General features: G+C 32.7%; 4 protein-coding genes across 6 annotated transcripts; 2 read left to right on the forward strand and 2 right to left on the reverse strand.

Moving 5' to 3' along the window:
• Positions 1-210: 210 nt before the first annotated feature.
• Positions 211-3626, forward strand: LOC138940894 (actin, muscle). The gene is made up of 3 exons (XM_070310149.1): positions 211-724; positions 1296-1446; positions 1840-3626. Exons 2-3 carry the CDS (start codon positions 1321-1323, stop codon positions 2842-2844), a joined length of 1131 nt encoding a protein of 376 aa, XP_070166250.1. The 5' UTR covers positions 211-724; positions 1296-1320; the 3' UTR covers positions 2845-3626.
• Positions 3627-16763: 13137 nt separating this feature from the next.
• On the forward strand, positions 16764-21380 carry LOC138940889 (uncharacterized). 3 transcript variants are annotated; one of them, XM_070310141.1, is made up of 10 exons: positions 16764-16870; positions 16975-17360; positions 17611-18323; positions 18394-18703; positions 18774-19117; positions 19177-19402; positions 19485-19847; positions 20042-20195; positions 20274-20437; positions 20508-21380. In XM_070310141.1, the coding sequence occupies exons 3-10, from the start codon at positions 17680-17682 to the stop codon at positions 20808-20810; spliced, it is 2508 nt and encodes an 835-aa protein (XP_070166242.1). In that variant the 5' UTR covers positions 16764-16870; positions 16975-17360; positions 17611-17679; the 3' UTR covers positions 20811-21380. The 3 variants fall into 3 exon arrangements, with proteins under 3 accessions (XP_070166242.1, XP_070166244.1, XP_070166243.1); XM_070310143.1 differs by having other exon boundaries at positions 16770-16870; positions 19509-19847; positions 20508-21377; XM_070310142.1 differs by lacking the exon at positions 16764-16870 and having other exon boundaries at positions 16969-17360.
• Sem1 (Suppressor of exocyst mutations 1) lies at positions 21163-21897 on the reverse strand. Its single transcript, XM_070310150.1, has 3 exons — positions 21729-21897; positions 21563-21659; positions 21163-21442 (listed from the first exon to the last, which is right to left on the reverse strand). Exons 1-3 carry the CDS (start codon positions 21811-21813, stop codon positions 21394-21396), a joined length of 231 nt encoding a protein of 76 aa, XP_070166251.1. The 5' UTR covers positions 21814-21897; the 3' UTR covers positions 21163-21393.
• LOC138940891 (KICSTOR subunit 2) lies at positions 21828-24412 on the reverse strand. The gene is made up of 10 exons (XM_070310146.1): positions 24142-24412; positions 23923-24069; positions 23697-23848; positions 23493-23633; positions 23273-23411; positions 23010-23203; positions 22771-22921; positions 22498-22608; positions 22271-22437; positions 21828-21951 (listed from the first exon to the last, which is right to left on the reverse strand). The coding sequence occupies exons 1-10, from the start codon at positions 24220-24222 to the stop codon at positions 21828-21830; spliced, it is 1407 nt and encodes a 468-aa protein (XP_070166247.1). The 5' UTR covers positions 24223-24412.
• Between the last annotated feature and the right edge of the window lie 59 nt (positions 24413-24471).

Here is a 24471-nt window from a genome sequence, read left to right on the forward strand (position 1 = left end):
TTTATTTTGGAGACTCGATTTTTTTATGCATTTAAAAATCATTCCTACAAAATTTTTTTTTTTTTAGAAATTAAATATTTCTAAATTTCAATTTTCTGAAAAGTTTAATCCTTCAAGATTTGATTTTCAAAGAATTGGTCTCGCAAAATTCATTTCTTGGAATCTACATCCTTCGTATCTCGTCCAGATTCTTGTTGAATTCTATATCTACTTCAAACTCTGTCGTGATCTTCCTTTCAAGATTTTGATTCCTCTGAACTTTGATCCTTTCAAGCTCTATTTTCTTTAATTTTGAGTTTAGAGTCTCATCCCTTCGTCGAGGCCCGTGGTAGCAGCCGACAGCCCTGGCTCGTGACGAGTCCTTATTTGGACCCAGGGGCCGTCGGCCACCACCGAGTTGTCGTCGTAGTTGCCGCACGTCGGCGTCTCGACGTCTTCCTCTCTCTCTTTCCCTCTACTGCCGCTCCTCTGCTTAGGGCGAACTAAGGACTAGGCCGACTCTAACGCGGGCTCCCGGCCCAACGTTAATGCGGACAGCAGATTTCCATGTAAGGGGCGGACCGCTATTTTCGGCCGCCGACCGATATGGATAAAGGGACCCCACGAAGCCGACACTGCGCCACTCGCCGCTCTCGCCGGTCTTTTGCACGACGTACAAAACGCGATCCTGAGCGATCGTCCGCCGATCTCTTTTTCTCGGCTCTACGAAACACATTAGTAAACGGTAATAAATCGCCGTGCTTAGTTTCAGCTGCGAATTACAGCAACCCCTTCATTTCGCGCGCATCATCTTCGAGAATTTCCTTAGATCGGTTTTCGCGATCGCGAAAATTCTTGATGCTCGATATCACAGGATCGGTAGTAATTCAAAGAAACGATATTATGTTGAAGCATCGTGAGTATTTGAAACTGGTAGGAAATCTCGCTGATCGTATGATACTTTTCGGAAATCTCTAAGGAGAGATGATGCGAAACGAATCGGAAAGGTTTGCGTAATCGAACAAGACGTGAAGTGATATTTAGTGAATGTGCACAAGTGAATGTTAACATGATATAATTTTGAAATTTATTTTAGCAGCCGTTTCAATTTTTTTCATTAAAATTAATTCTGTAAATATCTTTTATATCTCTTAAAAACGAAGACGTTTAGCTTTCTCTTTTATATTATAACTTGAACAGAATTTAGTTAAAGATTAATCAAATTAATTTATTGATCAAGAATAACTCGATCCTACAATGTATTTTCATAATTAATAATATAACAATTTACACTATCTTTCGATATGTGTTCTCAGAAAGTAATACTAACAGCCAATCAAGATGTGTGACGATGATGTTGCGGCATTAGTTGTGGACAATGGGTCCGGTATGTGCAAGGCCGGATTCGCAGGAGACGATGCACCGCGTGCCGTGTTCCCTAGCATCGTCGGCCGCCCCCGTCATCAGGTTGGTCAGAGAAATATTTATAAACCTATCTGGTCTGCATTATAGATCTATCAACATACGACAAACATTATTATTTTTAACTAGATTTGTTAAAATCTTTTTTTTTTAATTAGCGCAATACACGTATATATAACATTTTGGACTAAAGAGGGATTATTGCAAGAATGATTAAAATATCATAGCTTTGCCTCAGGTTTCCAATTAAATCTAAATATATTTTCAATCAAAATCTCTAATAAATAAAAATTAAATTTAATCATTTGCGGAGCGATTAAATCTTTCCCAACTCCGCTTTAGTCAAAAATGCTATTAGATTTATCGACGAAAGTAACTTGGCTAACATATCTTTTGATTTAAATGCTTTTACGTAACATCAGATATCTCGTTCCTTAGGGCGTAATGGTCGGTATGGGTCAAAAAGACAGTTACGTTGGCGACGAGGCGCAAAGTAAGAGAGGTATATTGACATTAAAGTATCCTATAGAACATGGTATCATCACCAATTGGGATGACATGGAGAAGATTTGGCATCACACCTTCTACAACGAATTGCGTGTAGCTCCCGAGGAACATCCGGTTCTTCTTACGGAAGCACCTCTGAATCCGAAAGCTAATCGTGAGAAGATGACGCAGATTATGTTTGAAACTTTCAACAGCCCGGCCATGTACGTTGCTATCCAGGCCGTCCTTTCATTGTACGCTTCCGGTCGTACCACCGGTATTGTCCTGGACTCCGGTGACGGTGTCTCTCACACCGTACCCATCTACGAAGGTTACGCCCTTCCCCATGCCATCCTCCGTTTGGACTTGGCCGGACGCGATCTTACCGACTACCTCATGAAGATCCTTACCGAAAGAGGCTACAGCTTCACTACCACAGCTGAGCGAGAAATCGTCCGCGATATCAAGGAGAAACTGTGCTATGTCGCCCTGGACTTTGAACAAGAAATGGCCACCGCTGCCGCCAGCACTTCTCTCGAGAAGAGCTACGAGTTGCCTGATGGTCAGGTCATTACCATTGGTAACGAGAGGTTCCGTTGCCCCGAAGCGCTGTTCCAGCCTTCCTTCCTCGGTATGGAATCTTGCGGTATCCATGAGACTGTTTACAATTCCATCATGAAATGCGACGTCGACATTCGTAAAGATTTATATGCTAATACCGTTCTCTCCGGTGGCACCACCATGTACCCTGGTATCGCTGATCGTATGCAAAAGGAAATCACCGCTCTCGCGCCTTCAACCATCAAGATCAAGATCATCGCTCCACCGGAGAGGAAATACTCCGTATGGATCGGTGGTTCCATCCTGGCCTCCTTGTCCACCTTCCAGCAGATGTGGATCTCCAAGCAAGAATATGACGAATCCGGCCCCGGTATCGTTCACCGCAAATGCTTCTAAAAAATACACCGTTAAGAATTAATCAAACGTTCATTCAAGCATCATCATCATGACTCTTTTCGTTCCCTTATTTATCTCCTTTTCTATATACACGGTATGCACTTACAAATTATACAATATTCATGACAGGATACAAAGATACGAGAAAAGGGAAGGAAAAGAGAAATAAAGAGGAGAAGAGAAAAAGAGAGAGATGAGATATGAGATGAGATCGCAGAAAAGAAAACCAATTACTCAAGTGCCTTTATGCTACACATTTACTGTACTTTGTAATTTATACAACACGACTATTTGTTTATATATGAATGTTAATTAATTTATTGATAATCTTTTCGACAATCCGAGTAATGAGTTCTTTTCCGCCCATACGTGTAAACGTACGCATACATATGTAGCTATATATTATGCACACAAAACACTTTCGCTCGCTGACGATCGTGCAAGTTTGACATTTGCGACACTCGTAACGTGATTATCGACTACAACAACGAAGGATATCATCAGGCACATCCGGCTACATCGATGTCGGCTCACATATGGCTGTTCGGCAAATCGCGTTCTTATTGTACCTTACAATTAATTGAAAATATAATAATAAAATCATATGTTATGTAATAACTCCACATTCGAATATGATCATTCACCAACGTTCTTCTCGCGATGACAACTCTAAAACACGAACCAGTTGTGATTTTAAGATTGATCTTTATTTGCATACAATAAGCAGTTGATATATAATAATACTCCATATGTCAATTCAAATCTCTCGAAATAAAAAATATAAATATTCTAAATATCAAATACACAGACATTAATGACGTTTGCGTATTCGAGATGCGTTAAAGAAGAGATCAGAATCAATGCGCAAGTCGATAGCTTGCAAATCCTCCTTTTTCAAAATTAAAAAACGATCTGTTTTGTATTGCGGAAGGAGGTTTTCTAAAATAAGAATTCACGATTTTTAGATTCAATTCGTTCGTTTTATCCTTTACTCCGCTTCCTTTTTTTCCCTTAAAGAAGATACGTAGCATTACTTTAGATACGAAGAGCGCAAGAGAAAAAAATATATTAAAACGAATAGATCGTAATGTAATGTTCTATATCGTTTTCAGATCGCTTTAGACCATACATGAGCACGAGTTACGTATATTTCGAGCGACAGCTGACAGCTTCGTTATATTTGGCGCGCGCCATGTGTCGGCCACGTGCCGGGGGATGCACGTAATTCAATAGAAGCGGCGAAATAATATACGCGCGATCAAGAAATAGCAAAAATAGAGCCCCTGGTAGAATCCCGGTCGTGGCGTCTCTTCGTCGGCGGTCTTTACCTTTAAAATCCCTCCCTTCTCGAACACTAAAATTAGAATAGTGCGTTGAGCGAGCTAGTTCATACATGCAGGTATACGATGCAAGGAGACAGAGATATGCTCGGACATCCCGTTCGATTAACGATAGAGCTCGTATGACGCAGGGCCTCAATTCGAATTGACATACAATAATTATTGACAATTTTAATTTATTCGAGTTACCAGAATTATGCGAGGAAAGTGAAGAATTGCTACATTCAGGCTGTACCCTGTGCATTCTGCAAGGATGCAAGCTTCGCCGGATCGACTCTCAGGCAATCATAGGCCCCTGTATATATGCGCAATATCTAAGCGTCATCTAAGCGCATATCTAAGCGTAATGTGACGGCAACTCACAAATCGGCGAAATAGTAGTAGAGTCCCTAAATATAGAGGGAGTTTTCCAGCAAGATACACAGATGATTTATAGCGAATTATTCGGTCATTTGCACTGCGTCGCACTGGTGCATATTAAAGACTGTTATACATGTGAAGTTATCTAATAAAAAAGAATAATATAAACATTTTAAATAATTAAAATCCAATCATGATAAATTGTTGTTTTATTTAAAGGAACATACATTATTTTTTCATCATCAAAATGTTTATATATTATATCATTGCATTCATATACTTCATAAATTGCAGCCTTTAATGTACACTGGTGTGATGTAGTGCAAGTGACCGAATTCGTTACTAACAGTTATTACCCATACAGCACAGAACATTGCAGCAACATTGCAACAATATTGCAACATTGTAGCAACATTGCGGCAATGTTGCAATGTTGCTGCAATGTTCTGTGCTGTATGGGTACACATTATCACATGATTGGCTATCAAATGAAGAAATTTAAAATTCTGTGTTTGATAGCCAATCGCGTGATAATGTATAGTACACTGTGTCATCTGTGTACCTTGCTGGAAAATGTTCAGTGTCTGGCCACACGATTAGTTTTGGAAAAACATGGCGGCTGTGTATACATATAAATGCATGTAGTGCAGTGTAATTGCAATTGCGTTGTAAAAGTTAAAAAGTTTATATTTTTATTATATAAAATTTATATTTTTTTCTATAGTATTATTATATTATTATTAAACCCGTTTTTATGCCCGTATCAGACTACGCATTGAAGATTGAGATTGAAGATTGAAAATTGAAATTTGACCAATCAGGATAAAAAAATTTTAATTCCTTTCGTTCTGATTAATCAAATTCCAATCTTTAATCTTCAATTTTCAGTTTTCAATGCGATACGGGCTTTAGAATATTATATTGAGTATTGTTATATTATTGTTATATTCAAGTTAATATTTCTTTATTGTTTAATTTAAAAATTTATAAAAAAGTAGAAGATATTCGTAATTTTCTTATTTAAATAAATAAAAATTGTTTGTAATTTTCTTATTTCGTTTCTTTCTAAATTATTCCCATAACAATTTCTATTGGTTCCGCCATGTTTTATTTTGACCAATAAAAAGAAACACGCACCGTGGCCAGATTCTATTTTTAGAGACTCCACATAGTAGCCGCGGTGCGCGCCATCTTGTAGACTGCGCTAGAGGCTGCACGTGTTATAACTGTCGATAACTATCGAAAGTGTATAAAGAACAGTAAAGAAAAAGAAAGATGAAATTTGAAAATGTGCAAAATCTCATAACCACGCACACTTATACATGTAAAGTTAAAGGATAAATTACAAAATGCTCTTGACAATTTTATTGCTATTGCAGATCAACATCATCAATTAAAGTTATTAAGATAACCTCAAATTATTTCCGCGCAATATGCAAAACATCCTTTAAATGTATTAATAAAATAACCGCGAAATATTAAATTGCCGAGAATAAATATTGCGTACCTGTTTCCAAGATTTGAACGTATCTCCGAAAGGCGTCGGTATATTACTAACCTATATAAAGTCGAGATAAAACGCGTCGATACGTTATCCGCGTGATCGATAAAGCGGTCGGCCATATTGTTTCAAGTCATGAATGCAAAATGCAAGTGTTTGCTCGGGAAAGTGAATTGTCGAAAAGACAGCCATCAGCACAGATGAATAGACAGATAGCCAATGGCCTAGGTTAAGGCGAGACTGCCATTTCCGTGCTCAGATTATCGACACACTATGCCCCTTACCGACACACTATGCCCCTGGTTTGAGTCCAGACTAAATATATCCGATTTTGTCGACAGACTATGCCCCTGGTTTGAGTCCAGACTAAATATATCCGATTTTGTCGACAGACTATGCCCCTGGTTTGAGTCCAGACTAAATATATCCAATTTTGTCGATAGACTTTGCTCCTAGGTGCAAATCCGGACTAAATGACCGCGAGACGAGTGTGACAGTGTGAGAGATGAAATGATGAGAATAAACATGAGATTAATAGACAGATCAGTGACGCGATATTGCAGCGGTGGCAAGCGGCCGGCGAACTAGAACAGTTTATGACAGATAAATTAATTATTTCAACAGTAATATAAAAGTTAATTATTATATTTTATATATATATAAAATATAATAATTAACTTTTATATTACTGTTGAAATAATTAATTTATCTGTCATAAATTGTTTTAGTTAAGTCAAAGGAGCTTAAATCAAATGTAAGGAGAGAGTGACAGAAACGTAAACCAAGCTTCTAGGAGACAAAAATTGAAACAACGAAACGTAAAAGAAGCGTTTTTTTTACGTTTCGTTGTTTTAATTTTTGTCTTCTAGAAGCTTCGTTTACGCTTCTGTCACTTTTTCCTTACATTTGATTTACATTCCAATATTTATTTTTGTCAGAGTTTTGCTTCTTGGCTATCTATATGTAATATTTGACTTTTTAACATAACTATTTTAAATATGATAATACTAATACTTATAGTTTCTCTTTCAATAATTTTTAATAAAATTATACAATGCAATATCGCTTGCATTTAAAAATTTGTTTTTTGCATCCGATAAAAAAAGAAACTATTAAAATAATTGGATTAATGTTAGAAATATATTTTATTTTCGTATATATTTTTTATACATTTATATACTCTAAATAGCGTCAAATGTTAACAACATTATTTTTTAAATTTAAGTACTATTATTTAATAAACACGGAAAAAAATAGATTAAATGTAAATAGATATAATATTATATCTAATAATTAAATCTCATTAGATGTAAAAAATGGAAAACTTAAGATCTACTTTTAAATTTAAGCATATATATCTTATATATTTTTAGATCTACTTATGTAACAATTTAGATCTAATTGTAAATGGATCGATATAAATCTATATAGATTTACACTGGTAGATCTATCTAAATCTCTGTAGATCTTCAAAGATCAACTAAGATTTAAGTATACGTATGATGATCTATTTAGATCTACTGGTGCAGATCTATTTTTGAAATAAATCTGCATCGATAGATCTATCTGGATCTAAATGGACCCAAATAGCAAAGAAATGTTTAATAAATGTTTGAAACTTATTTTTTAAGATATATATTTTTAAAACGTTTCTAATTATGAGTGAAATCTGTTTTTATATATTTTTATTTAAAAAAACTCTATTTTAACGTTTATGTAAAATAAGTCTTGATTCAACGTTTATTAAATATTTAATTTTTTAATATTTTATTGATAAAATATTAATAAACATTTTTAAAATATCTTTAAAAATGAGCTTTAAACATTTATTAAACATTTCTTTGCTACTTGGGGATATGCTTACATCTAAGTAGATCTTGAGTTTTTTATTTTTTAGATTAACGAGATTTAATTAGATATAATTACATCTATTTACATTTAATCTATTTTTTCCCGGGAAGGTCGTCTATGTATTTTTATTTTCTCCAAACTTTTTGAAACTTTTCTTTGTGTTTATTGATTTTATGTTCTGATAAATGTTATTTTCTTACCATACATCTTGTAAACTTAAAAAAATTTATATATCTCTATTTTGCTATTAATAAATTTTTATTTTATATAGGTAGGTATATGATAGATATATACATATTGCGGTGTTATAGACAAGTCTCTTTTAAATAAATAACAAATAAAAACGTAGCAATACATTTTATTATTAATTGAAAGTACAATATTTGCGTTTATACATTATATAAAAAGTATATAAAAATTGTTGGAACGTAGAATGTAAATTGTAAAATATAATAATTAACATTACATAATTTGAATAAACATATAAAAAACATTAAAAATTTTAAAAATCAACTATAAATTAGTTACCTGTGGTTTAATTTTTCTTATATATATATTAAAATTATAAGGGATAAAATCCTTCTTAGTGTTATGCCACAAATATAATAAAATAATGAATTCCGATTTAATCTATGTTCAAACCAGAAATAAATTATAATATCTATTGTCATCAGCCAGTCTCAAAACATCGATATCTATAATAATGAGTAATTATTATATACCATATGCATATTACTAATTATAATGCATAAAAAGAAAGAACTTGAGATTTAAATACTCACGTGTTTTTTGAAGAATTATTGTATTCAGACTCAAATAAGATTTAAATAGAAGAATTTATATTTTAATTTCTATGCATACACATTTTCAAAGAGATTTATACTTGTTCTTCATATTTGTGTAATGTACTCTGAGTTACATTATGACAATATATTTTTAATCCATTATACCTTATCATCTGCATGTAAAAAAATGTGACCCTGAAATATATCAAATAAATAAAGTATGCACCTGCATGTTGCAAATTACATATTTTTTCTTAAAAGCAACTAAATAAATTTGTACGTAATAATTATATATATATATATATATATATTTATGTGTATATTTATAAATGTAATAAAATATATATATACATACGGAAAAAAGGCATTGAACAGGCATTCTGCCAGGCGCGCAAAGTTGTAGCAAAGCGCAGTCTGTATTGTGTATTTAAAATGTTTTTTTATCCCAGCTTTAGATTTATTGAGATATCCGTTGCTGTTTTTTATCTTTATCTTTTTACATGTGCTTTATGTTCCTCAGTTTTTGACACTTTGTTCTTATTTCTTTTGATCCTCCAACTGTGTTTATTCCTTCTCTCCTTCTATTGTTATTTTTTTTTGCAATTGCATATATCTTGACTCTTATCATAAAGTCCAACATTTGGATTCTATGCAGGTAGCACTCGTTGTTTGAGTCAAACCAATCTGCAGCTACATGATGCTGAACGTGTTTTATACAAATCTCAAGAAGATTTCTTTTCACATCTTTTAAATGCCAATATTTCTTATAACAAGAGTTGAATGCTTGAAGTTGAAGAGCAACAATATTTATAAATACATCCGTTGGCCTTGATAGCCATTCAACTTCTGGTCCATCTTCGTCTTCGTGTTCATATTCACGTAATTGAATGTAAATCTCATTATCATTTGATCCCTCCATCGGTGTTTTTATATTTGTTTCACGGCAGCTGTCGCACTTAGTATTTTTGTAATTATTTTGAGCAATATATCCTGCAAAATATGCAATTGCATTTCCTTCATATGTCCCTGGTGAATTACTGTTGTCGATTATATTTATTATAAAGTTGTCGGAATAGTTCTCTTCTGAATATTTCGTTATTTCTTCAAAAGCTGTCGCAATAAGATCATCATTATCGTCATTATCCATTTCAATTGGAAAACTTAATTCTTCTTGCAATTGAACAGTATTTATAGCTTCTATTTCACGAACTTCCGATGTACTCTCCGTTAACGAAAGCGTTTCTGGACAAGTTACGTTGCCTTTACCACTTCCGTAAATACATCCACTTGATAATATATGGCGCAATGTTAACCGTACCATTCTCGCGGTGGGATTACGGTTGAATCCTCCGCGTCCTCTAACTTTTCCGAATGTATGCTCTACGGAATCCTGGTTACATAGTGCTGTAGCGAGCTTGAAGTCTGGATAATGTTGTTGGATGGAACGATACATAGATAAAATTGCTCGCACAGTCATAATCATTCCATCAAAACACGGAGGTCTCGACATCTTGTCAGAAGAAATACTCCACTTTGAACACCATTCTATAAAAGATGTTAATAACTCTTCAGCCATTGCATTAGCATTTGATAACGGCCCCTTTTCTCCTTTCCAATCATTTAAATAGTACACGTTCATAGCATCTATTATTTTATTCATTTTGTATACAAAATCCGCAGATGCTTCCCATGAAGTACTTTTCAACACATTACTGTGACCTGCTGTTGATATTGATGCAGCAAATCTTGCACTTAACATTTGAAAAGCTCTTTTGACATTCATGGCTTCAAAATTATTCGGATAAAAGTGCGCGTAGGTAATGTGATTTAATAAATTTGAAGTGCTTAAATTTCTGTCAAATTGCCACGTTTCAAATAAATCATAAAACGACATTATTATTTGTCCGTTGACGTAAATATATTTATGCGATCTCAATTGACTAATCAACCGCTTGATAAGATGGGGCCAATCAAAGGAAGTAAAATAAGTTTCATTATTCAATAAAAAAAACGGTTGATGTGATGAAATTTTCCAATTACTGAAAGCTTTTCTGTTTGCTCCACCTTGGTCACATGTAATCAATTGTACATTTGCTCCTACATCTTTCAGTTTTCGCAAACATATCTCGGTGAGTTGAACAATTTCTTTATGCGTTGAATTTTTTCCGGTCAAAAAGTATGCTACTATTTGCCGCCAAGGATTTTCTGCATTAATACTATCAAGGCAAAATAATAAAACATGTTCCGCTGGTTGATCGCTTCGTCCTAGAGGTCCAAAATCTACTAATCCTTCAATAATGTCGTATTTTTTACTGTATTCTTCAAATTTTTTTATTGACATTTCATCAAATTTTAAGCAACAAAGTGTTTGCGAAGATGGTAGTTTTGATAAATTTTCTTGAATTTTCGAAAATATTTCTTCGCAGAATCCCGGTCGAATTTCTGTTTCTGAAATCCAATTTCTCACAGAAGATTCTGATGGAAGATTTAATCCTGCTTTTCTCATTCGTGAATATCCACTTGCGGAATAATAAAACATAAATTTCGCAAGCTGTTTTTCTTCTTTTGTATATTCTGCTTTTCCTTTGTGTAATTGAAGCCTTATCATTGTTTTCGCTAGTGGTTTTAAATATTTTTTTCCATGCAAAAATTCATTTACACTGTGCTTGCAAACGTTTTTCTTCCTCTGAGCTTCAATATTGCGACGTTGCAAAATTGCTGTGACATTCTTTTGTTTTCTTTTTCTTTGTATAAGAAGCTTTTTTAATCTCGAATTTTCTCTCTTTAATTTTTCGATTTCGGATAATTTTTCAATATACATTTCTTTGGAGGCAGACTTCTTTTTTGGAGGTTGTTTACTTTTTTTCTTTTTCAGCATGATCGCTTTCATTTCTACTTTTTTTTGAGAATTATTCTCCAAAAATGGAAATAATGGAAGTGGATTTCCATTGTTGAGCCATTCATCGTCATCTGCAAAGTTATCTCCAAAATTGCTGAAGAGTTCTTTTCCAGAAGGATAACACTTTTTATTCATGATCTCCATAATGTCTGGAAAAACGGTGTCAGAAATGACTTCCATCGGAGTGCAATTTCGATCATCTGAGTGATCAACATTTTGTTGTTCAATTTCTTCAATGCTTGTGGCTTCTTCTGTATTATTCTCACAGACAACAGAAATCTCAATATTCTTGGGAACCCATGGTATGGGATTTCTTCCAATATGTAATCTTGTATCACTTATCAAATCTTTTTTATTAAAATGTTTTGCGCATAATCCAGCTTTTCGAATAGATGCCGGGGACCACTCCAGTAGATTTTCATTACCTGTAGTTAAACATAAATCAACTAAGCTATCGTATACTATTTATGTCCACTTTTAAAATTTTACAGGCATGTAACACTTATTAAATACAGTCGAATGCCACAAATGCGAATGTGCGGAAACGTCTAATTTCTGATATTTTAATTTTTAATTATTCGGCTTGATTAATAATAAGAATCTCTTTTCTAATTTTACTGCTTTGCTTTACTCAGCCCTTTCTTACACTTTTCTATTTCACTTTATTGTTTTATTCTTTAATATATTAAGAAATTGGTCGGGTTACGACAGGTCTTATATTTATCACCGTCAAATATTTTCAAGATTTTTCTATTTTTACTTACCACAGTTTCTTATCCAAATATCAAATCTTCTATCAGTCTTTTGTGGAAAACGAAACAATTTACAGTTTTCTGATTTAACACTATCACAGTTTTTATAAAGGCATCTGTCGAATACTGAGATTTTCTTCATACTCTTATCCTTATCCATTTTAATCCACGAAAAAATCCTGCAACAAAAAACTTCTCGGCCGCGAACGGAAAACGACAGAAAAAACACAATCTCCGCGAATCTCCGTGCTTAATTGAAAAAAAAATCCTGCAAAAAATCTTTCGGCCGCGAATGGAAAACACATAAAAGAACGCTATCTCCGCGTTTAATAATAATAAAAAAAAATAAATAAATAAAATCCTGCAATAAAATCTCTCGGCCGCGAATGGAAAACACGAAAAAGCTATCTCCGCGTTTAGTTTTGAAGAAATCACGTGATTTTCTCAAAACTAAAATGTTGTTTAAACTGTGGATTTAATTAAAATCCACAGTTCCGGATCCGGATCTTGCACGTTTCACGGCACAATTCACTCCACAATTCGCAGTAACATGTATAAGTATCGTAGTTTAAATAACTACGATAAAAAGTCGCAAAAATATCACAATAAAAATAGCTTAGCAGCACAATGAAATAATGCTCGACAACGCCAAAGGCTCGCAGAGCAGTAGCCAGATTGAGCTTTCAATAACAAACGACGACGCGAGTCGTTAACAAATGATTGGAGGGAATACCGCACTGGACACAGGCGCTCCGCGGCTCCTGTTTCGAGGAATCGGAAAATTTAAAGATAACAGATATATTGTTTCTGTCTCTCTTTTCACCGATCCGACAACGTAGACGACACATTGCTCGCTTATTCTTACAATGGTATTAAATATAATTTCAGATTTTTAAACTTTATATATATGTATATATACCCAGATAGACAGATATGCTGAACATAGCATGCAAATATTTTAGGTATACTTTGTGATGTAATTAGAATAGCATAAAATAACAAATAGTTACTTATAATTTTATGCTGTTTTAATTGCATACAAAGTGTACATATAAAATATATGCATTTCTATGCTTTAATAATGTCGGATTAATTGCATTATATCTCTGACAAAATCAGCATATTGTCGCAATTTTTACAGAAGATCTCTTTTACTTGCTGATGACACAAATGGTAATTTGAAAATCACGTAAAGATTACCTTTAATTTTTTAAATAAAACTATTTTTTATTTAATCTTCTTGTAACCTATCTGGAGAGCTTTTCAAAACACTATAATTAAATTTTTTTTACATAAAATACAAAATAAATCTTGTAAAATATTCAGTTTTTGATTATCTTATTTTAATACTTTTATGCACAGAATAATGGTATGAATCAATTAATGTGAAGAAAACAAATAGTTGCTTTAAAAAAAAAGTATGCAGCTGCATGTTGCAAATTATATATTTTTCTTAAAAACAATTGTGTTTTTTTTTACATCAATTGATTTGTCCCATTATTCTGCGCATAAAAGTGATTACCCAAAATTGAATGTTTTACAAAATATTTTGTATTTTATGTCAAAATATTGCAATATTCAAGCCTTATAACTCAAAAAATACTTAACAATAAAATATTAAATTATAATGTTTAAAAAAGTTCTTGAATAAACTACAAGAATATGCAATGAAAAATAGAGAATTCTAATTAAAAAATTAAAAATGATTTCTACATAATCTTCAAACAATTATCCAAGGTCAAACTAATGACACCTTCTTATATTCCTCTTAAGGTCAAACAACTTTTGCTTGAAACATTTTTTTCGTAAATTGATAAATAATCATAAATCAGGGTGATAGATTAAAATGAGACATGTTTGTATGTTGCTCTTTGGATTCTCGCACTTTTCTGCATCTCATCGCTTCTTAACCACAGGCACAAGCCACGTACATGAGAGTTCCGAGCTCCGGCTCCGGTTTCGAGGAATCGGAGAATTTAAAGAGAACAAATATATTGTTACTATCTCTTTTTTCATCGATCAACGACATAGTCGACACATAGTCGACACATAGTCAACATCTTATGATTACGATGACGTTAAATAATTGTTGATATTTTGTCTACAGAAAAATCATTAATGCTTATAGTTTATTAAATTATAAGTTTAATATATGTAATATCATAATGAACAAACGACAAATAATTAAGCAATAATTAAGCAATAAAAATCAATATATTGAAAAAATCAATAACGGATAACAGATTTACCGCATAAAATGCATATCATTAATTAATTTGAATTGTTTATACATAATTTAATTACTGTAAAATTACATTTTCAAATTTTTCTTACTTGTTATGTAAAATCTCTTGTTCATATCAATTATATACTTGTATATATACTGGGTGGCCCATTTTAATCCATCCAGTCGAATATCTCAAAAACCAAGCACGGAAGAGAAAAATGTTTCAGACAAAAGTTGTTTGGTTTCGAGGGAGCCATAAGATGGTGACAATGATTTGACCTTGGAAAATTATTTGAAGGTCATATAAAGGTCAACTTTAAAATCTTAAACGGAAACCCCCATTTTTTATTTAGTATTCTTATAGCTGACATCGAGAGCTTTCCAAAACACTATAATAAAGTATTTTTTGATTAAGTACTTTTTGAGTTATTTTATATTTTAATCTGACATATTTTGATATAAAAAATAAAATATTTCGTAAAATATTCAGTTTTCGATTATTTTACCGTAATACTTCTATGTACAGAATAATAAGACAAATTAATTAGTGCCAAAAAAAACAAATAATTGTTTAAAAAAATACATTGTAAATAATTTTCTTAAAAACAATTTTTTTTATACTAATTGATTTGTCTCATTATTCTGTACATAGAAGTATTACGGTAAGATTATCAAAAACTAGATATTTTACGAGATATTTAATTTTTTATATCAAAATATGTCAGATTAAAATATAAAATAACTCAAAAATTACTTAATGAAATAATACTTTATTATAGTGTTTTGGAAAGCTTTCGATGTCAGCTACAAGAATACTAAATAAAAAATGGGGGTTTTCATTTGAGATTTTAAAGTTGACCTTCACATGACCTTCAAATGATATTCCAAGGTCAAATCATTGTCACCATCTTATGGCCCCCTCGAAACCAAACAACTTTTGTCTGAAACATTTTTCTCTTCCGGGCTTGGTTTTTGAGATATTCGACTGGATGGATTAAAATGGGCCACCCAGTATATATATATATATATATATATATATACATATATGTAAAGATGTAAAGAAAATACATGGTTGCCTTTAAAAAGAAGTATGCACCTGCATGTTGCAAATTACATTTTTTTAAAAGCCAACTATGTATTTTTGATACCCCAATTGATTTGTCTCATTATTCTGTTATTTTGCGCAGTAAATCTGTTATCCATTATTGATTTTTTTACTACATGTGATATTGATTTTCATTGCTCAGCTGATTTTGTCTTTCATTTATTATGTTATTGTTCCGATGTTATAAACTAATCATTATTGATTTTTTTGTAGACAAATTTTTTTAAATATTTATTAAGTAATACATTTTTCATTATTTAATTTTTTTTTATAGTAAATATTTTACAAGTAATATTTAATGTTTATTCTTGTTTCTAGTATTTTTTATTTTGCGCAATATTCTGTTTTGTATTAAAATATTTTCTTCATAAAAATCGTATTTAAATGTTATGTTGTGCCTCCGGGAGAGGTACGGTAGTTGGGATCGTTTGCCGGAAGGAATTTAGGAATTCGGGCTCCGCCTGGGAAATACACGTACTTTAGTTAAATAATTCAGACACTTTCCACGTTAAATAAATAGATAAATATCAGCTTTATTTGTGACTTGGCTTATTTACAATGTTCCCGCACATTAATTCGCATCGCGTGTCGCGATAGCGGATATTTCAACGTGCGCGTGTCTAGAGTCGAGTTTCGGTCTCAAGACTCTTATTTTGAATCAAGATGTGCGCGTGATACTTAAATGTAAAAAAAATATTAATTCCTGATTTCAGCTTATTTTTATCGCTGTTAACTAATGTATATTAATATTGTAGTTTTATTAGTATACATATGCGCGCGCGTATGTATGTGTGTGTATATTTATTTATTTAAATTAATATAAATGTAGCTCGAAGAAGCATATTATGTCACGCTGTTATACGCAACGAGAAGTCTGCATGCCGCGTAACGCGTCGCTTCGTAATTGCCAATTTGCTTGAGAACGTAGTTACTGCATTGGCCGTTATGACGGTATGGCGCTGAAACCAGTGAGAAAGACCAGTCTCGCCTTAACCCGGGCCATTGGCTATCTGTCTATTCATCTGTGCCATCAGAAGTTGGCGCTAGCACAGATGGCGCTAGTCGATTGCAGTTGTATCTTATCTTCACAGCGGAAGACTGATATATATATATATTTGTTCATATGACAAAATATTCGTCGAATATATCGTTTAGCTATGATAGAAGAGCTAATCCCCAATTATACATACAAATTTATATAATATGGTATATTATATGTATTCTTACGTATTCTTTAATTATACGTGTAACAAGTTTCCGACACGTTTTATGTAACACGAAGCTAGATATATATACGAGTGATTTTTCAGAGCACTATCGGCACAGCAGTTTCTATAGGAAGACGCGGATAAATTAGCGCGATAGATTGAAAAAAAAAAATGCAACTTCGCGGGACTGCGAGACGCGATTCGATCTGTGGAAATGGATCATGACTGGTTATCTTGTAAAGATGCGTGATCTATGGTCGCGTCCCGCAACGGGAATGTTGATGGAAGAGATCGCTACGCGAACAAATCAAGGTAAAAAAGAGATATCGCCGCGCGATATGGGTATGTCATAACACGTGACGAAACATGTACATACGAGCGCCGATCTTCTCGCAACCTGTCAACTCGTTAATGTGGTGGGGTTAACTTGTCTACGAAGAAACGCCAGGAATGGCAAACAACTGTACGAAAGGAAGAATGAATACCTGGTAGGTTTCCAGAGTTATCAAAAAATGTCCGAGTATAGTATTCTTTTACATTGACTCGCTAAATTGTTTTTTATTTACTCACACGCACACGCGCATACACACACATTGATCTCCTTTTGTTTATGGCAAATAAATATATCGATTTTTCGATCAAGAGTATATTCTATTTTATTATTTTATAGCTTGATGCTTGATACATGATAGATGATAAGTAGAAGATTAAAGAAGGTCTTTTTTTTTTTTACGACAGGTTCTGGTTACTGTAACACAAAATGTAAGGCTTAATTTATAGCTAATTAGAAGCATCAACAAATGCAAAATGGAGAAAGTTATACCAATGAGTTGGTTAAACCAAATATTATTAGTTTTTAGTATAGCAGCTGCAGTATTGTCTTTAGTTATACAGGGATGGACAGATCTTACACCCCTGCCGATATATATTTCCATCTCCTGGGCTGTATTTATCACAATTTTATCTATATGGCTGAGTTGTTGCTTATTACGTCTTATACTGAAAGCCAATAATCCAATTGTTTTGGATTTTATAAACAAATGGATATACAATAAGCTAGTGAGTCATTTAAATTTGGATTCTTCAATAGACAAGGACAAGAAGACAGAAATCATTTACAAAAGTGATAATCAAAAGAATTTGAGTTCTTCGCAAGAAACTAGTGTTACACGCAATAATAATGCAATTGCGCAAGATTTCTGTAAAAACGACATTCCTCTGACAAAAAGAAAAAAGGTGAATTTAACGGACACAATACGAGAAATTGATGCAAAGTGTATAGAAATTTGGTACAAAAATATAAGTAATGATAAATCATTCCCTAATGAAGCGCAAGATTTGTTGAGCAAGTTCTTAACAAAACTTGTTTTGAAAGCCAGTTTAATAGATAAAATAAAACTTGTCAATAAATTGGCAAATATATTAGTGTTACACTTAAAGGAATATCGTAGGTATGGATCTATTAAATATTATCTTTTTAAGAATTTGTCCAAATAAGTTGCTTATCAGCAAGTTTTGCAGGGCACTACGTCGAGTCGAAAAGGGTGCTGCATCCAGTGTGGAGGAAGCATACAAATATTTACATCCTGGTTCTCGCAGTGTGTCAATATTAGAACATATATTACATCATTTAGTCACCATTCTAGCGCAAGAGTTTCTGCAATGGGAATTAACCAGTTCATTACCATGCAAACTTCTGTTATCCATTTTAGCAAAGAAGCTCTTAATAACAATAGACGCAATAAGCTGCCCAGATTGGTTGATCGAAAATTTGTTAAAATTACTGGAAACTCCGACAAATAAAGCTGTCGCTTCTCCAACTCAACAAAATGTACATTAGGATAATGCCAGTATCATGTAACAAAATTTAAAAAGTACACATAATTTAATCATTCCTTTAGGGTACCATAACTATTGCTCTGAGCGATGGCATTGTATCTGCAACAGCGGCTGTGATCCCACAGCAATTGCCAAAATCTGCATCTAAATCTAGTCCATCTGCAATTACTACAAACGAAGACAAAAATGCAGCTTCAACGGCAGCTCCAAAAAGATCGACTCTATGTTTAGAGGGTCTCTCTACTACAGAGCACAGAGGCCTCTGGGGAGATAGCATAACGGATGTAGATCTGGAATTAGAAGAGGATAAGATTTCACCGGTATACGAAGAACCAACAGATTTCGCCACAACCATCGCTAGGCTTAGAAATTTATTACAACAGAAATCCACAGCAACCACACCACTGTTAGTAAAGATAGCAGTTTAGTTTCAAATATATTATTATATAAATCTGTAAATTTTAGGCACGCCGAAGAAAAATCTTATGTAATATATGAAGGAAGCCAATTTATGAATTTATTAATTCCATGGACCGAATTTCATACTGCAACAGATGGTTCGCAACAATTATTCTACTGCATACAATTCGATGATGTCGAGCAACGTGGTGTAGATCTATTTGAAACTACCACTGCTACTGTCAGGAGACAATATTCCGATTTTGTTCAGTTGCATCTCAGTCTAGAAGAAGTAAGATTTATAAAAAATACAAAAATATTAAATATAAATTCATAAGAAAATAATAAATTCAGTTAATTTTTAAATTTAATAGTTGCATAATGTTTATATATTTCAGATTCCATCGTTAACTAATGTCATGTCCGAGCTAGTGTTGCCCGAGGGTGGGCGGGTCGAACTGGAGATATATTTGAAGACATTGTGTACGCGATTGGCAAATGAGTGTCCGCCGCAATTGCGTCACTTTCTTCGGCCGAGTAATAGCGCAGGCAAAAAAGCGGACGCGATAGCGCCTCGTTTCGATCGATTTCTGGCTAAAACCGTAACTGGTGTCTTCAATACATTGAAAACAGTTGTACCGGGCTTCGAAATGGATCAAGAAGAAGAAGCTCCTCCTCTGCCAACTTTAATGCCATTGTCTGATATACCTTGGAGATTTGTTGAGGATATAAAATCGGTAATGGAACCTAAAATTTTGCACAGCATGAGTATGCTAATTATTTAAATATATAACAATATAATATATTAACAACGCAAATTTGTAATATATAATAGCAATAATAATATATAATGCATGTAAAATATAATCGATATATAACAATATAATGTAAAAATAAAAATATTCTTTGAAATATCTGTTTATTGTTGTAGAAAAGTTTAGCTTGTGAATTACAGCAATTGATCGCAGAAAGAACAGAATATTGTATGGTAGACACAGCTTATGAGGCAGTTGACTCAATGGAAACCAGTGGCAATTCAGAATTACTGGATTGTTGGTGGGAAACTATTAACACTTCCTATGATGGTAGCTACAATAATAATAGTGTTTTTTTGTATTTATAAAATTATGTTTCATAACAGTAAAAAATGAATTGTTTTCCAGATGAAGTTGATGAGTTGGATTCTAATATATCATTAACATGTACGACCATAGATCTGATTTGTGAGCTTCTGACAGGAATTTCTAGTAATAACACATTACAACAAGAAGCGGTCGTTAGGTGGACTAAATTGCTATTAGGAAACATTTCAGAGCCAATCTTGCAGGTGAGAATTAAGTCCGAAAAAAAGCATTGTATTTTTTATGAGTTTTTCATAACTTTAAGTTTGTTTGCAGAAAATGATTCTGTGGTTATTTGACTCCTTGAGTAATTCTTCATTACTTTATAATGCATCATACAACAATGTCACAAATGAAACCAATGCACAACTGAAAGACAAACTGGTACGCACATTAGAAAAAAAGATCTCATATAGTGTAAAACTGATATTTGGTGAGGACAATGTACATAAAGCTTTGGACTATTTATTAAGTTCGTATGAAATCAAAAAGATTAACATGGATTTAACCATGCAGATATTAGATGCATTAATATCAGAACTATTGATTTCCTGTAAAACAAATCATGACACAAATTAATCTCAATTTTTATTCAGTTCTTTAGACAAAAAATCGTTTAGTAATTTGCAAGATTTATACATTGTTTTACTCTCTTAATGATACGTGGGAGTCATTAAGATATATCAAAATATTTATGTAAAAAAGTTGATGTGTGCCATATATATGTAGAGTATATGTGTTGACTGTTTACATTTCGCAAAAACCAACAGACTTTTTAAAATAAAGACTGTACCTGATTATACATTTACAATAAGATATGCCAAGTATTTGTTCCATTAGAGAATAATAGCTCCTAACAATTAAACGAGATGAAATGAGTCATGTGTGGAAAGGCACTATATGCATTTCTGGAATTATATTACGCATTTATATTTAATAATTAAATTTTGTACACACAAAAAAATTGCATTTTCTGCATTTTACAGAAAATATTTCTGCAAAACATACAGTGCGTATTATACAAAGTATACAAGTTACAGTTTTATTATTACATTCCAAAAATTGCAAAGAAATAATGTGAGATTTAGACATATACACAGACTTAATATTTAATTACATGTTTATTATATAAGATAATAAAATTAAATGTATTACTATCTAATTAACTTTCCTTGGTTGTTTCATTTGCTTTCTGTTTCTCTAATTGTGCTCTGAAAACAATTGCAGCGCTCTATAAGTTTTACGTGTAATAATCTATAATTAAAGCAGGAGAAATGTTTTGTTTAATTCTGTCTTAAATTTTGACAAAAACTTTTGGCAAAATAATATACCTTAGTTGTTGATTGAAATCATCTTCAACGTCGTCATCGTCCCAATTATCCTCCCAAACACTGATATCCTCGCTATCTTCATCCTTCGCGGTCCAATCTAATTAATGAATCAGCGATTTTGAGGTTATGTCACACACAACAAGCAAACAGATTTAATGATGCGTACCTTCCGCGGGAAATTCCTCGAATTCATCGTCTTCTTCAAGTAATCCAAGATCGACTTTTGCCTTTTCGTTCTTGTTATCTGTCATGCTTGCAAATTTCTTCACAAATGACTATTTCTCGAACGCTTTGAAATACTACGTACTGAATTTACGTCTGTACGCTCGCGCTTTGAAGTTAGAATGTCAGAAAGTAGATTTGGGTTGATTTGGATACGTAATTCTAGCCTTTAAAATGAATGTAGATGGCGCTATTAAACTGTTAAAAGAACTTATTGTTTTTTCTTTTTGTATCTTTCTGATAAATTATTCTTTATTTATTCAAAGCTGATAAAGTTAATTTCATTCGAGCAATATTTATATTAAGAAATTCTATCAAAAATAGAAGAATTAGAAGCAGAGAAAGAAAAATTTCCCAAAATAATTAATATAAATATAATATAAATTTTTTATTCATAATATTATACAGCTATATATAGATAAATAATCAATTTTTGATTGTAACAATCAGATCTTTGGCATAATTTATTTTCACGCTATTACTCACTTTGATAATTTCAGACATTCATAAACCTTATTACACCTGATATGCATAGAGAGATCCGTCATGAATGATGTAATATGAGTTTCCTTGTCCCTCTGTTTCCCATTTTCAAATACGATCACGAGAGTCATTCTGGGATCAGTGTTGTGGAAAGCATAAGTACACAAATCCTGTAAACACGCACTCGCAATTTATGATTTATTCTAAAAATTCTTTTGTAATTAATATACCTTTGTGCATTTATGATATATAACTTTGTCCATAGCAAGAAGTTCTGCATGACGTTCCTTTATCTTAGTTTGAATATTGTCCAAGTGTACTAATGATTTCTGCATGAATGTCTGAAAAAATATTTTTCTTTTATATTATTATCTATTAATATAATTATTATACAAGACAACATAGATTATTATATGTATCTTGTACTATTACTTGTGCAAGTAATATATATATTTTTTTTTTTCAGAAGAAAATTAAATGATTAATATAAATTTATTACTTACATTAGGACAACAAACAACAACAGGAAAACTCGGAGGCACGTCTGCTCCTCTTCCTGGATGTTTATATCCCGAACCTGAATTTTCGGTTCCTCTGGAATCGAAAATTATCAATACTGCTAGTACATCATGTTTTCGTTGAAAACTCTGTATCCTAAAAGAGACGTTTATTAAATAGATATTAGTTATTAGATGGTATATATCTACCATGCAAGCAATGAGAAATAATATCTATATCTTACTTATGATAATAATCCACATTCTGCTTGCTCATGATACTTCTCATTTCCCCTGGACTAGCTTGTTGACTTAAAGTAGTGTGAAAATACAAAGAACACTTAGCTAATATGGCACTGCGCAGTTTCACCAGCCATTGATACAACGCCGGTTGTTGATTCGCCTTGAGGAATGTTGCACCAAAGCCCAATTTCCAAGACTAAAAAATCTCAGATTAGAATACTAGAAAAGCTGTTTTGATGTTCTCTTATTCGGATATATTGCTAACCTCCTTGCTTTGCAGAGTTCTTTCCCAAGCTGACATTCGCGCTTGCGCTCCATAAAGAGCCATCAAAGTTGGTAGAAACCTCCAATTTTGAACTTCTACTTGCGCTTTCATTAACTGTACTAGTATTTCACATTCCAATCTGAATAATGAAAATTATTAGCTTATTTCACATATTATAAATCAAAGTTCATATTTTTAAAGAATTAAGAACAACACTTACGTTAAACTTGTCTTAATAGCAGTTAATGCTAAGTGACAACAGGATAATAAATGACACTCTACTATTTCTTCTATACATTGCAGCAATTCTTGATGCTTCATAACTTTGCTGTTTGCACTCACATTGTACATTTTCTCATAACTGTAATATAATAATTACGAATATGAGATTAAAGATAGATAGTCAACATACTAATATACTGACAAATCTATCAGCTGGATTCTTGCCGTGATGAATTGGCAGAGTTGATTGGAAACATTCGCGACTGTCGCACCAATAGAGTTTGTTCCTCTTGTCATTTCCTCTAATCTCTTCAAATCAGACTTTAAAGATTCGTATACAGTTTTTAAGGAATTCTGTAAACAATATTAACATATAAAGTTTGATAATCACAAACAATTTTCAATTTAAATAATTGCTGGATGCCTACATCCTTCCTAAGGAAGCCCTTATTTTTAGTATGAAGGAAACCTAAATCTGCATACGAACGTTCTGCTATAGCTATCTGTGGTAAATGCAGCAGAAGCATTCCCCATGGACCCATTTGCATCTGCTTGCATGATTCCCTTTCTTTTTCCTGAATTAAATTTATATTACATTAGTGTATATAACAATCTAAATTTTATGTATTTTTATTATCTTTACTCACAACTGTTTCCTTAGCCTTCTCGGAGCACAATTGAGCGACCTGTGTGAAGAAGGCATTAAGAAATTCGTCCTCGTGATCCATTCTCTATCTTCGTTTACAGGAAATGCAAATAAACAGTGATCCTATATCAAAGAGGTTATGTTGTGACATTTTATGTACACATATAGATATTAATTTTTGCTTGCTAAAGACAGGTCGATTCGTTTTTATTATGTAAATTTATATTTTTACGTGCATACAAATGCAGCTTTATTTAGGTGATTTAATATTTTTGTTGTAATTGATCGTTGCCGACGCATATGTATCTACAGAGTTGGATCTGTATAGTAT

The sequence above is a fragment of the Polyergus mexicanus genome, unplaced genomic scaffold (assembly GCF_030449975.1).
Source record: "Polyergus mexicanus isolate NDT 795.1 unplaced genomic scaffold, iyPolMexi1.0 SCAF_17, whole genome shotgun sequence".
NCBI lineage: Eukaryota > Metazoa > Arthropoda > Insecta > Hymenoptera > Formicidae > Polyergus > Polyergus mexicanus.